This window comes from Astatotilapia calliptera, chromosome 3 (assembly GCF_964374335.1).
Source record: "Astatotilapia calliptera chromosome 3, fAstCal68.1, whole genome shotgun sequence".
NCBI classification, from domain to species: domain Eukaryota; kingdom Metazoa; phylum Chordata; class Actinopteri; order Cichliformes; family Cichlidae; genus Astatotilapia; species Astatotilapia calliptera.
The window spans coordinates 1702792-1718198 of record NC_137424.1 but is presented as its reverse complement, the minus strand read 5'-3'; the positions used below and the strand labels follow the sequence as shown (position 1 = coordinate 1718198).

General features: G+C 42.0%; 1 protein-coding gene across 2 annotated transcripts in view; it reads right to left on the bottom strand.

Annotated features, from left to right (window-relative positions):
* The window catches only part of LOC145423735 (NACHT, LRR and PYD domains-containing protein 12-like), a 79041-nt gene that overhangs the window by 9085 nt on the left and 54549 nt on the right, over positions 1–15407 (bottom strand). The window contains exons 2-7 of one of the 2 annotated variants that reach the window (XM_080296494.1): positions 12714–12887; positions 11607–11783; positions 8750–8926; positions 6595–6771; positions 4095–4271; positions 1820–1993 (exon numbers count right to left, since the gene is read on the bottom strand). In XM_080296494.1, the coding sequence (XP_080152620.1) occupies positions 1820–1993; positions 4095–4271; positions 6595–6771; positions 8750–8926; positions 11607–11783; positions 12714–12887 (1056 nt within the window). The remainder of the gene's footprint in view (positions 1–1819; positions 1994–4094; positions 4272–6594; positions 6772–8749; positions 8927–11606; positions 11784–12713; positions 12888–15407) is intronic. The other variant, XM_080296492.1, reaches the window with a different exon arrangement.

The following is a 15407-nucleotide window of genomic DNA, read 5'->3' as shown; positions in this document are numbered from 1 at the left end:
TCTATAAGCACACAGGTTTCATCAGGGACTCTATGACCTCAGTGATCTTTGCTGGGCCTTAATGCTCTGAACAAAGCTGCACATCACAAGACTAAATAGAAATGAATCAGTCTTTCATTCTCGCTGCTGTTTGACTTCAGCTCTCAATGTCCCACCATAACCCATGGAAAGAATTACTGTCCATCCAGGCTGCTGAACATGAAGCTGAAGAAGGTGGAGTATTGTGAGGGCTGATGGAGATGATGATGAGGAATCCAGGAGCAGTGGGTGGATGGCAGCATCAGCATGAAGGATCAGCGTGAGAACACATCATCATCCACAAAGGAAACCAGTCTGAGTGTCTGACGCTCTTGTTAGAAAGACGCAGTCCCAGCAGTTAGCTTGTCTGCTAGTTAGCTGAGAGCTAGCTCACTTGTACATTGAATACCAAACTGTGTAAACCAGGGGTGTCAAACATATGGCCCGTGGGCCAAATCCAGGCCTTGAGATAATTTCATATGTCAAATATTGATGAATTTTCAGGCTTGCTGATAATCAATGTGAGCACGGCTGAGGTTTTATTCTGATGAGCAAACCATGTGGCCAATCACTTTAAGAGACAGACTGGGATCATACCATTATGTGAAAGAGGACATGTCCCATAGACAGCAAGGGTAGTGGTAGAGACCAGTACACAGAGAAATGGGAGCTGTACTGAAATGCAAGCGTGTCAGGAAAGAGTGAAAAGGCAAAATGAGCAGCATCTGGCTGCATTTCAGTGATATTGGAGACCACAAAGCTGAGTGCAACATTTATACAGGAGATATACAGGAGACGCTGAGAGTAGAACTGATAAAATTAGGAGCTGGCTAAAGTGAGACCCATTTTTATTTCCACCCATTTTCCATTGTGGAGGACAAAAGGTTTCAAACTGGTCCAGGTCTTAAACCTCACGTGTTCTTCCTAATAGCAGTAAATGGATAAAAATAAGGCTTTTATGAAAACACTGAATACAACTTGCTGCCTTTAAAAAGACTAAATGTACAGTTCAGTATTGAATACTACATAAAATAAACTATATATAAAGTGTGTCTGAATGGCAGAGATGCAGAAATATGTGCATGTAGCACAGAGCCACGGCTCAGTGTCTGAATGAGTCTCACAGACCTGAATGTGCTGTTGAAGCCATTTATAATTATAACGTAATTCTTTACTCGTTTGATCTGCTCCTTACCACAAGCCACCAGACGTGGAAGGTTTTGGACTTTTAACTATATTTTCTGAAGTTTTACAACTTTTCTTACTGTTAAAAACCTCGTTATGGCCATTCATGCTGTACAAAGTAATTAGACATGTGTGGTATCTACAGAAACGTCAGAATCTCAGCTAAAAGTTCACAAAACCATCTCAACAACCACCAAACAGCTGAAACAGCAGGTGAACAGATTACACAAAAAAGATGTAAACACAAATCCCCCTGATCATCTGTTTTTTAAACATGAAGCGTAGTTTTGGACGTTCATTTACTGCTGGTTCAGTGAATTTTGGTTGGACAGTGATGAAACCTGCAGCCTCAGAATCTGTGAGAAGTCTGCTTTCAGCACGCAACAGCATTGTTGTGTTGTGTGCTGTGGATCCACCTCTGCAAACTCATCACTGTTTCACCATCATGTTTCCACTTAGACAATAACAAAGGAAGCAGTTCCCAGGAACTACTTCTTGTCTTGTTAACATATGAGTATGTTGCCCTTCAAAACACCTCCACTTCTCCTCTTATTAGAGGACTGCCTTATTATTAATCTGCTAATTCTGTCAGTTGATGAAAGAAAAATGATCTCACCTGAGAGTTTCCAGTGTACAGCGTGGACTCTTCAGTCCTTCAGACAGAAGCTTCACGCCTGAATCCTTCAGGTTAATGTTACTCAGGTCCAGCTGTCTCAGATTAGAGGTCTGAGAGCTGAGACCTGAGGCCAGAGCTTCACAGCTTCTCTCTGACAGGTCACAGTGACTCAGTCTGAAAAATAACAGATAAACAATTACAAAAATAAAACACTTATGTTGAAGTGTAATGAGATACTATTATATTTAGCAATATTTCATCTTGTTTTGTCAGGAAACTGAGCACTGATGCAGAGCAACATGTGGAGAGAATCAGAGGAGAAGAAGTGAAGAGAGAACAGCAGTAAAACAACACTGAATTGTTCAGTGTGCTTTTGATATCAACAGAATGTGTCAAACTTCTTTATTTTGTATTTGTTTTAGTAGAATTGATGATTATCACTTAGATAACAACCACAGGCCAGGTCTAAATTGCACTTTGGTGACAGTTACACCCAGAAATATTTCAGAAACGTGGACAATTTGTGCTCCATTGTATTCAGTATTGAACAAACTAAGTACCGATGACCACTTAATATTTTTGATATTTTATTTGAGTTGTTCCACCTGATCTGTGTTAACTAGAATAAACATTTAAAAGCTAAAGCTATGATCACATATTTACTTACAGAGCTTTGTTGGAGGCTTTGACCACTGGCAGCAGCCTCAGAAGAGCCTTTTTAAAGGCTCATGTTCTCACTTAGATCATCGATTTCTACTTACACTTCTTTCTGGGAAAAATGGAGATTACTTTGAAAACAGGAACTATTTTCCCCAAAAATCAGCCCTGGATAAGTAAATCACTCAAACATGTTCTCAGGCAGAAGAAGCTGTCTTGTTATGAGGGAGAGAAGAAAAAGTTCGAGGCACAGAAACTTGTTGAAAGAGAGATAAAGCAGCTAAAATCAGGTCTAAAAGTAAAGCAGAGCATAGGTTGAATAAAGGACACTCAAGGCTGACTCGGAAAGGAATGAAGTCCATGTTGGGGATGCAGAACAAGGAGCAAAGATGAATGTGATGCTGAATCAGCAGAAGACTTGGACTCATTTGATTCCAGCTTTGATATCATTGATTTCAATGAAGAGCTTTGTGATTGTAGCAAAGGGCTGGTAGCTCTGAGAGTCCCACTGATGAGGCGTTTGTGAAGGTTCGCAGTCATCTAAAGAGCTTAGAAAAAAAGGCATCTGGACTTCTTTAAGTTTTTGAAGACGTTTCACCTTTCACCTCTCATCCAAGAAGCTTCTTTATTTCTAGGGTCAAATGGTGGAGAGTCCCAGATTAGCCTGTGTACAAACAGACTTCAGCCATATGAGAGTGAGTGTGAGTGAATGAGAGCACACACAGGACACTCTGATCTCTGAATGTGTGTGACGCAGTGAAAAAGAGGATTGTACTGGATATACTGTGACTGACAAACAGAGTTTAAAGAGAAAGGTGTTTGGATTAAAATGGATTATGCTAAAGTGAACGTGCTAATGAAATCTGAACTGACTGAAATGTGAAGTGAAGATAATTCAGATGTAAAAGAGAGAGAAACTGATAATAAGGTGGGGCTGGAGATCAGTGAACGGGATGTAAACACCTGATTGGTTGAGTAGATATCAGATCAACAGTTTCACAGTTTTCCCTGTGGATTATAACTTTAAGAAGATGTGACATTCATCAAGGAATCCTGCTCTCTGGATTATTTCCATCAACACTGAGCTGGAACACATCTACAGTGCTGGAAGTGCCCGTCTCACCACCAACCTCTCTGTGCACATTCACTTTTCAACCCTTTGTGAGACACTAAAGGTGTAAATCTGAGTATTTATCTATGTTAGTGTGAACACCTCTAATAGGTTGGTTTAGTCTTTCCAAGTCATATCTTCCCTTAGATCTGCGGTCCAGGCTCCTAAAATCATCCTAGTTTAACAAGCACTACAATCTAGAGGAGAGCTGCACTAACAGGTGTGACTGATGAGATCTGACCTGCAAGGATACTCATGTTTATGTATATCAGGACAAGCAGGGAAGACCTGGACATCAACTCTGTCAGGCTGCCTGAGTCCTCTCACCCACATCAGCTCAGAACTCTGCATTATCTACTGAGTCAGACTCAGAGGATCAGGGATCAGAAGTTCTACAAAGAGTAGAACCAGACTTCCTGTATAGAGGTGTGTGGGCCTACTGATCCACAGTGTCAGCACAACTTTCACATCATATTCATCTCAGCACTAGTAAAACATGTGACTGACCTCAGAGTTTCAAGTCCACATCCTGGACTCTCCAGGAAACCACACAGATGCTTCACTCCTGGATCCTGCAGGTTGTTGTTGTTACTCAGGTCCAGCTCTCTCAGATGGGAGGGGTTGGACTTCAGTGCTGCTGGCAGATAATCACAGCTGATCTCTGACAAACCACAGCACCACAATCTGTATAAAGAATGAAAGATGTAAGTTTATTAGGCAAAGTGCTTGAAATCATTCAGTGTTTCATCATCTGTTCAGAGCTGAAGAAGGTTCAGAATGTAGAAGTTTAGAAAATGGAAACTCCAAACAGCTGAAGCCAACAGGAAGCAGCTTCAAACAAACAAGAGAAAAAAATGAATTTTTCACATTGAAGTTGTACATTTATCATAAAGTTGTCAAGTTTTGCCGTGTGAAATAAAAAAAAACTGAACAGGAATCCTCAGAGTTGAACCCTCTGCATAGAGGTTCAGGTTCCTCTTCAGGTCCCAAAGTGCAGAACAACAAGGTTTCAAACAGCTTCGTTCCAGCAGCATCAGCCACAGAAATGCAGAGATAATTCTTTGGATCTCTTGGTTGTGTTGTATGATGCTGTGTTTGCATATCTGGTGTCTGTGTTGCTTTGTGAGGACGGATCATTTACTGCAGCTCCAGATAAACAGAGCTGGACCTGAACCTGGTAGCTTCACTTAGAAGACACTTGTGACGGGAACGTGTGAGAAGTTTTGAGCAGACAAGTGTTGATTTTGAGTCTGGGACGAGCTCTCCACAGTCTTTGTGGAGATCCACATTCTGCGTACTGCCTGTGAGAAGCTGCAGACATTTCTCCTCCAAATCCACTGAGCAGCTGCTCATGGTGGTATTAGCTTCATGTGTGCGTGTTAGCATTAAGCCTCGGTGACACTCTGCTGTGGACACGGTCACAGCTGGACGCGTGATGGACGAGTCGTCCTTCCTGTTAAACTTCTTTGAGGTGAGCTTGAAGCTGCTGCTTGGGGCGCATGCACAGCTGGTTATTGTACTGGAAATGTTCTGCAGACGAGTCCATGAGCTAACAACAAAGCTCAGTGTGGACGACGCTGTGCACGCTCCAATGCTGATTGGTTAGAAAGTGGGCGGGAACAGGGAAGAGAGCGACAGCAGTGTTCAGCACAAACACGAAGGATCAAAGAAGAAGAACATGACAAGCTCAGATGGAGGCTGCAGTGGACACTTTTCATTGTTTTAACATTCGCTTTCACTTCAGCTTCACCAACAGCAGCACAAGCAGAGCAGCCCACTGACTGCGTGGCCGGGACGGCGCCCCCTGGTGCATGTAAACCACTACAACATGTAGACGGCCGTCTGCTGCTCATTTCTTTGCCACCATCACAGGAGCTCTTTATCATGTTCTACACTCTCATTGGTTCTTTGTGTGCTTGTTTTTTACAACAGTAGTCATTGTGATTGTTCAAAGAAGACAGTCAGCTGTGACTAAATGTAGCTCCTACAGCAGTGATTGGAATAACTACTGAAGCTAATCCAGTATCAAAGCTCAGGAATCAGCAGCTCCCACCTCGTTTTCTTTGAACAACTATTTTTAGCTGCTGTGTTTTTGTGTTTCTGCGGACCTCAGACATCCTGCTGCTCTGGAGAACTGAAGCTCTAAAGGCTTCAGCCTTTATCTCCAAGAAACAAAGCTGATCATGGAGACCCAGCAGGTCAGCTGATCTGTGGACAGCACCAGCATCTTTAAGTAAGTCTGAGAGGTGAGCAGTCTTTGGAAGCCTTTACTGTCTGATAGTCTCAGAGCAGGATTTGGATCATTATTTGGCTTTTCTTCTATTATTATGTTTAGTTTCTGCTTCACAGATATTCTCTGAGATGTTCTCTGAAATGTTTCCCACTGTTGGACAAACTTTCACAGTTTCTTCATAAAGGAGATCTCCTGTGCAGTCCATCTGTGATAATAAGTTAAACACTGAATTATGATTCATATCTGAATGTACTGACTGTTAATTATTGATGAGAACATAATCAGTAAATATAAATATGTTTGAGTTTGGCTTTGATGAATCAGAATAAAAGTAATAAAATAATGATTTTAGAGACAGGCCTAACTCAGGCCAGCTGACAGCCTGTGTACAAACAGACTTCAGCCATGTGAGAGTGAGTGTGAGTGAATGAGAGCACACACAGGACACTCTGATCTCTGAATGTGTGTGACGCAGTGAAAAAGAGGATTGTACTGGATATACTGTGACTGACAAACAGAGTTTAAAGAGAAAGGTGTTTGGATTAAAATGGATTATGCTAAAGTGAACGTGCTAATGAAATCTGAACTGACTGAAATGTGAAGTGAAGATTATTCATTATTTACTGAGTCAGATTCAGAGGATCAGGGATCAGAAGTTCTACAAAGAGTAGAACCAGACTTCCTGTATAGAGGTGTGTGGGCCTACTGATCCACAGTGTCAGCACAACTTTCACATCATATTCATCTCGGCACAACTAAAACATGCTGACTGACCTCAGAGTTTCAAGTCCACATCCTGGACTCTCCAGGAAACCACACAGATGCTTCACTCCAGAATCCTGCAGGTTGTTATTGTGACTCAGGTCCAGCTCTCTCAGATGGGAGGGGTTGGACTTCAGTGCTGCTGCCAGATAATCACAGCTGATCTCTGACAAACCACAGCCAAACAATCTGTATAAAGAATGAAAGATGTAAGTTTATTAGACAAAGTGTGAGCTTGAAATCATTCAGTGTTTCATCATCTGTTCAGAGCTGAAGAAGGTTCAGAATGTAGAAGTTTAGAAAATGGAAACTCCAAACAGCTGAAGCCAACAGGAAGCAGCTTCAAACAAACACAACAAGAGAAAAAACTCTGAATGTTTCACATTAAAGTCGTACATTTCTCATAAAAACAGGAAAAAGACTTGAAAAAGTCGTGTTTTTCCTTCCAAGAACAACAAGGCTTCACTTTTAAAGGTGAAGTGTGAAAGAAATGGACATATTTGAAGTCCAACACCTTTTTCCAGTCACATTATTAAAGCAGACAAACTACAAGCTCATTTTCATTCCAACAAGTCATCTTCTGACCTGGACTAACAACACTGGTCTCTATGTGCAGCTGGCTGTGAGACCAGTGCTCAGGGAGCGTCTACAAAGTGCAACACTGAAAGAACATCACACACTCATTTGAGGAAATATGATGAAATGTTGTGTATTAGCAGCAAGTTATTGAATCATTTTCCCCAGAAACCAAACAAAATGATTGACAAACATGTTTTTACAAACTCAGTGTTGGACTTGGATCAGCAGGATAAGCTGATGTTTAAAGGCATTTGAGTTTCGCTGTATGAGAGTCCAGTTATTACTCAATATTTATGGATGATGTTCTTTCAGTGTTGCACTTTGTAGACGCTCCCTGAGCCTCACAGCCAGCTGCACATGGACCAGCTGACATTACCCAGCATTAGAGGCGGCTGTAAAAAAAAGGATTTTCCTATTTAAATGGTTTTAATTTGAATAAAGCTCCCAAAAGTATTTTAACAAGCAGCAAACAGATAAAACAGTAAATGAGAGCAGCTAAACACACAAAGATGGAAACACAGAGCGTGGATCGTTCACTCGACGGCACGTACACGGACACGCCGTCGGGGCTGAAAGTGGACAGCTCACAGATCCTGAAGCTGCAGGTTTCATCTGTCTCCAACCAAAACTGAGTGAAGCAGCAGCAGAAGAAGATCCAATCTACGCTTTACGTTTGATGAACATCGTCATGAATTCTCTCTGACTTTGACGTTTACTTCCTGCACAGCTCTCTCTCTCTCTCTCAGTGTACTTCAAGAACAGTTTACCTTCAAAAATCTGTTTCCTGCATTACTCACTGCTTATTACGCACCAGTCTGCTGTTGTGTTCACTGCTGTCGGCCTCCGAAAACAAAGCCTCATTTCTGCTTCAATACTGAAGAAATGTAAACCTTTTAAAATGATGACAGATTTCAAACTCTCAGCTGTGTCTGTAATCAAACCTCTGTAACTTTGCTTCACTTCAGCAGCATCAGGTCATGTTCACATGTTGATTCATGGTTTGCTTCAGTTTTTGATCGACTGCAGAAGATTTTGAAGGTTATCTGCTATAAAAAGCCAGAACAGGAAAATCTGCTTCATGTGTTTCTGTTTGATCCTCAGTGACTTTGACACTAAGGCCTCTGCTGTGATGATCACACCTCTGATCAAGTCTCACAGTGTCAGCTTTGTTTTTATACATATGGATATGTGCTGATAAATGATCAGAATTATAATATTTCCCACTGTCTGCTGTGTGCCGTGACCTTTGACCTGCTAAAGACAGTCAGCTGTGGATTATTCATTGTTGTGTCTGATACTTAGAACTGTGAGGAAGAAGCTACACAGTTAATCAGGGTCCCCTCTCTCTGAATCAGGAAAGGTGGGCAGGCCGCGTGTGGGCCGCGGGCCATACGTTGAGTCTCACTGTTTGAAATGTGAACATTGTTCTGCTGCAGTCAATGGACTAAACCAGAGAAGAAGAAAACAGACTTTACCATGAAGATCCTCAGTGTGGATCAGTATAATATCAGCCTGATGTCTGCAGTTTAGTGTCAGCACAACTTTCACATCATATTCATCTCAGCACAACTAAAACATGCTGACTGACCCCAGAGTTTCAAGTCCACATCCTGGACTCTCCAGGAAACCACACAGATGCTTCACTCCTGAATCCTGCAGCTTGTTGTTGTTACTCAGGTCCAGCACTCTGGGATGGGAGGGGTTGGACTTCAGTGCTGCTGGCAGATAATCACAGCTGATCTCTGACAAACCACAGCTCTCCAATCTGTATAAAGAATGAAAGATGTAAGTTTATTAGACAAAGTGTGAGCTTGAAATCATTCAGTGTTTCATCATCTGTTCAGAGCTGAAGAAGGTTCTGTGAGATTATTCTGAATCATATGTTATCTTATATCTGTAGTTAAAGTAGTTGAATTATGTTAACTGCTGTAGGTCATATAATATCCTTTAGTCTAGATTGTGTGCTGTGTATGTAGCTTAGTTTCCATTATATTTTTGGGTTAAACGAATGTGACCACTTTTGGATTTGTTAGACAGGCGTGCATTACCCTGTACCCTTGATCTGCTGTGAATGTGTTACACTGTTTCTTGACATTTCATACTGCTGAATCATGAAGAGACTGTTGTGTGCAGAGGACCTTGTGCTGATAATAGAAGAGACAGACCACATTCCATACCCCCACCTTTACAGAGAGCAGAAAGACAGGGAGCCGAGTTCATAACTTAGGCGCCGTAACAGAGAAAGAATGTGAATGTTTAGGCTTTTACAACTAGGTGGGGGCCACTAGAGGCTATAAGAAGCTGAGTAACCCGTCACCATTTTGAGATTTGCTGTGACCCTCTTCATGCATGTCCCCCCATCCGGATGGCTTATGCTCATAAGTGTTGGATTGTATGGAAATAAAGGATTGTTGATTGAGCATTTATACACCGAGTATTGTCCTTCCTTCAGCACAAAATTTCAAAGAATTGGGAGATCTTAACAGTTCAGAATGTAGAAGTTTAGAAAATGGAAACTCCAAACAGCTGAAGCCAACAGGAAGCAGCTTCAAACAAACACAACAAGAGAAAAAACTCTGAATGTTTCACATTAAAGTCGTACATTTCTCATAAAAACAGGACAAAGACTTGAAAAAGTCGTGTTTTTCCTTCCAAGAACAACAAGGCTTCACTTTTAAAGGTGAAGTGTGAAAGAAATGGACATATTTGAAGTCCAACACCTTTTTCCAGTCACATTATTAAAGCAGACAAACTACAAGCTCATTTTCATTCCAACAAGTCATCTTCTGACCTGGACTAACAACACTGGTCTCTATGTGCAGCTGGCTGTGAGACCAGTGCTCAGGGAGCGTCTACAAAGTGCAACACTGAAAGAACATCACACACTCATTTGAGGAAATATGATGAAATGTTGTGTATTAGCAGCAAGTTATTGAATCATTTTCCCCAGAAACCAAACAAAATGATTGACAAACATGTTTTTACAAACTCAGCGTTGGACTTGGATCAGCAGGATAAGCTGATGTTTAAAGGCATTTGAGTCTCGCTGTATGAGAGTCCAGTTATTACTCAATATTTATGGATGATGTTCTTTCAGTGTTGCACTTTGTAGACGCTCCCTGAGCCTCACAGCCAGCTGCACATGGACCAGCTGACATTACCCAGCATTAGAGGCGGCTGTAAAAAAAAGGATTTTCCTATTTAAATGGTTTTAATTTGAATAAAGCGATGTTGATTCATTCAATCCTGAATCGATTTTTCATATAAATGTATTTTGCCAGAATCTCAGGTTAAAGCTCCCAAAAGTATTTTAACAAGCAGCAAACAGATAAAACAGTAAATGAGAGCAGCTAAACACACAAAGATGGAAACACAGAGCGTGGATCGTTCACTCGACGGCACGTACACGGACACGCCGCCGGGGCTGAAAGTGGACAGCTCACAGATCCTGAAGCTGCAGGTTTCATCTGTCTCCAACCAAAACTGAGTGAAGCAGCAGCAGAAGAAGATCCAAACTCTGCTTTACGTTTGATGAACATCGTCATGAATTCTCTCTGACTTTGACGTTTACTTCCTGCACAGCTCTCTCTCTCTCTCTCAGTGTACTTCAAGAACAGTTTACCTTCAAAAATCTGTTTCCTGCATTACTCACTGCTTATTACGCACCAGTCTGCTGTTGTGTTCACTGCTGTCGGCCTCTGAAAACAAAGCCTCATTTCTGCTGTTCAATACTGAAGAAATTTAAACCTTTTAAAATGATGACAGATTTCAAACTCTCAGCTGTGTCTGTAATCAAACCTCTGTAACTTTGCTTCACTTCAGCAGCATCAGCTCATGTTCACATGTTGATTCATGGTTTGCTTCAGTTTTTGATCGACTGCAGAAGATTTTGAAGGTTATCTGCTATAAAAAGCCAGAAGAGGAAAATCTGCTTCATGTGTTTCTGTTTGATCCTCAGTGACTTTGACACAAAGGCCTCTGCTGTGATGATCACACCTCTGATCAAGTCTCACAGTGTCAGCTTTGTTTTTATACATATGGATATGTGCTGATAAATGATCAGAATTATAATATTTCCCACTGTCTGCTGTGTGCCGTGACCTTTGACCTGCTAAAGACAGTCAGCTGTGGATTATTCATTGTTGTGTCTGATACTTAGAACTGTGAGGAAGAAGCTACACAGTTAATCAGGGTCCCCTCTCTCTGAATCAGGAAAGGTGGGCAGGCCGCGTGTGGGCCGCGGGCCATACGTTGAGTCTCACTGTTTGAAATGTGAACATTGTTCTGCTGCAGTCAATGGACTAAACCAGAGAAGAAGAAAACAGACTTTACCATGAAGATCCTCAGTGTGGATCAGTATAATATCAGCCTGATGTCTGCAGTTTAGTGTCAGCACAACTTTCACATCATATTCATCTCAGCACAACTAAAACATGCTGACTGACCTCAGAGTTTCAAGTCCACATCCTGGACTCTCCAGGAAACCACACAGATGCTTCACTCCTGGATCCTGCAGCTTGTTATTGTGACTCAGGTCCAGCTCTCTCAGATGGGAGGGGTTGGACTTCAGTGCTGCTGGCAGATAATCACAGCTGATCTCTGACAAACCACAGCTCTCCAATCTGTATAAAGAATGAAAGATGTAAGTTTATTAGACAAAGTGTGAGCTTAAAATCATTCAGTGTTTCATCATCTGTTCAGAGCTGAAGAAGGTTCAGAATGTAGAAGTTTAGAAAATGGAAACTCCAAACAGCTGAAGCCAACAGGAAGCAGCTTCAAACAAACACAACAAGAGAAAAAACTCTGAATGTTCCACGTTAAAGTCGTACATTTATCATAAAAACAGGACAAAGACTTGAAAAAGTCGTGTTTTTCCTTCCAGGAACCACAAGGCTTCACTTTTAAAGGTGAAGTGTGAAAGAAATGGACATATTTGAAGTCCAACACCTTTTTCCAGTCACATTATTAAAGCAGACAAACTACAAGCTCATTTTCATTCCAACAAGTCATCTTCTGACCCTTTATTATTATTGTTATTATTCAATATTTATGGAGGATGTTTTTAAATTGGGCTCAAATATGTGACAGACATTTCATCCCATGTCAGTTTGGCCTCATCCTGGGCCGGATTATCCAGCACACACTCTGACCACAGGCCCAGGGGCCACGCACAGCTGGGCTCCATCCAAGAGACAGGAAACAAACCAACACAATAATAAAAAGCACCATGTGATCTTCTTACATCTTCAAGACAAACATGAGCATATTTGTTTCCTGATAAAATGATGTGACAGGTAGAAGTGGTGGTGTTACAGCCTTTCTCCCCTCTGCTGCCGAGGCTGTTAGTCTCTCCCAAACTCAGCTACAGGACTTCCAAATGAATGAAAGCAGCAGAAGTGGCTTTACAAATGAAACCACAGTGACAGACAGCAATTAAGAATCTCCTAAACAATCCAAAGATAAGAAAAGTTCACCTGCCAATTCTATAAAGCTTGGTTGTTTATACAATAATATCATTTAATGATCAGCAGTGGGGATGTTTGGATCCTGACCTGAGAGTTTCCAGTGTACAATGTGGACTCTGCAGTGCAGCAGACAGAAGCTTCACCCCTGAATCCCGCAGGTCATTGTTACTCAGGTCCAGCTCTTTCAGACTAGAGGACTGGGAGTTGAGAACTGAGGACAGAGCATCACAGCTTCTCTCTGAGAGGTTACAGCCACTCAGTCTGGAAGAAAACAAACAAACAATTAAATCAGTCAAATGAAACATTTTTAACGCCAGCATGCAATACAATTATTGGTTAACTAAATAGCTTCATTAAAACACAACTCTTCTTCTATAGCAGCACTTACTCCTTGTAAGCTCCACCTGCTCCACCTTCTGAGTCAGTTGTTCACACCAAAGAAAGCCACCATCATCTCATGCGGCTAACATACCGGCGCCAGCTGTGGTCTCAAGGCTGGAGCTGAACATAACAAATCTCACCCTGATAACAGACGGTGTTTAGACTGTTCCTTCCCATCCTAAGCATGCTTATCCCCTCCCGGTGCAGACGGTGGGTCGAGGGGACCAGCGCAAATGCTGCAGGCCCGGGTGCGCTGTCTACACCGGGCCTGCAGCATTTGCGCTGGTCCCCTCGACCCACCGTTTCTGTTCTCAAACTGATCTCCCTGTTGGAGCTCAGTCTGGGAGGAATTATTTTTTCTCCTCCTCTTTCCTGATGTTGTGCATTTTCCGCTGTTCAGTTCCGGGTCGCTGCACCTGACCTGTCTCCCCAATGTGATGTTTGTGTATTGTATGTACGGTTGGAAAGCTCAGTATCCTAATTGCCCCTTGAAAATAAATACAGTGTTCTGAATCTGAATCTGAAAAGATTACAGAAGACGAATCAGGGCCCTGTTTCAGGAAGCCGGTTTAGTGGAAAAACTGAGTAAGTATACCCTGAGTTAACGAAAACTCTGGGTTTTCGGTTTCACAAAGCGAGTTTAGATTAATCCTGAGTGAGTTACTATGACGACACACTCCGTGAAGCTAACCTGCCCCCTAGCAGGTTTACTACAACTAACCCTGACTGTCTCCGCCCCTTTGTCGGAAACCTGACAGTAGGAAGTGTCGGACATGGCGTGCCACTTCCTTGAAGAGCCAGTAGATCGTGAAGCCCAAATTCTCCGCAGAGCTCTCCGCCGGGAGAGAGTGATTAGAGCGCGTTTGGAAATTTTATCATTTCCTGATGATTTTCTGTGTGAACGTTACCGTTTCTCAGCACAGTCTATAATTTATTTGAATAACATCCTCAGGCCTAATATTGCTCATGTGACACATCGCGGACATCCTCTCAGTTCTGTACATATTATTTGTATTGCACTTTGGTTTTTTGCAAACGGGAGCTTTCTGTATAATATTGATGACGCTGAGCACGTTTCCAAGGCTACCGTCTGTCGGGCAGTCAGGAATGTTACAGTTGCACTGAAACGTCTCCTGTACTCGTCTGTGGTGTTCCCCGGTCACAGACCCACAAGATTTATCAAAGAGGGATGCCACAAAATTGCAGGTATCAGGATGAACAAAACTTAATTCATGATGTGGTGATACTTGAACTACTACTTAAATTGTACATTTATTTTCAGGGTTCCCAGGCGTGATTGGCTGTATAGATGGCACTCACATTCCAATCATTGCTCCTTCAGTAAATGAAGGAGACTATGTGAACAGGAAGTCTTTCCACAGCATTAATGTACAGGTACATAGTTCCCTGTAGCATTTCAAACTAACAAATTATTTCATTATAGTAATGGATGCTAATTTGTGTTCTCTGCACTGTGAAGATCATATGTGATGCTGCCAACGTTATCACAAATGTGGAAGCCAAGTGGCCAGGCTCTGTGAGTGGTGGTGGTGGAGGACCCCCACCTGTTTTTCGGGCCTCCGCTTTTTTTCTGTTGGCTATAACAGGTCACATTTGAGCATACAGAGTAAGCAGATATGTACTTGTAATGTGCTCAGATAATTTCAATAAGTGCTTACAGAAAGAAAATTAATGTAGCCTCTAACTGCAATTGATTTACATAGGACAAACAGACCAAGCACTATGGCTCATAATACAATTACACCTTACCTGTTTGGACTATATTTTTATATTTCATTTTTACTTGCTGCCAGGAACGTTTGGGGCCTGTTGGGTTGCACCTGCGCTCACATCACATCACAAAATAAAATGTATAAAATAAAAAATGAAATATAATAAATAACGTGTTAAATGGGTGGAAATCCCTAGATCAATGTTTAAATTAACACTCACGCATTGACTCTGTCGGCTATGTTTTGGCATGCTCCCTTTCTTTTGCAGCTGAGGCTGTGTTACTTTTTTCCCGCAAAATTTGCATGTTATCGGCATATGCTGCCATCAGAATTTCGGCGTCAAGCGCTGTAAAATACATTGACCGCGCCTTCTTTCCCTTCGTCTCCATGGTGACTCGCTTAATCTGTGCTCCACTAATCAGGGCTTTATGTATCCTCGTGCGCGCGCTTAACTTGGGGTTAAAGCAACTCCGCGTTGACTGAACTAATTGTTATCAGCCTTTCTGAAACCGAATATTCCGAGTTGGACAGTTCGGGGTTACTCAACCCTGAGTATCGTTTTTCACTCTGAGTTTTCTAAACCGGCTTCCTGAAATAGGTCCCCGGCCAACAACAACAAAGAAACAACAAACACACTGTGGAAGACCGAAGCAGAGTTTAGTTTAAA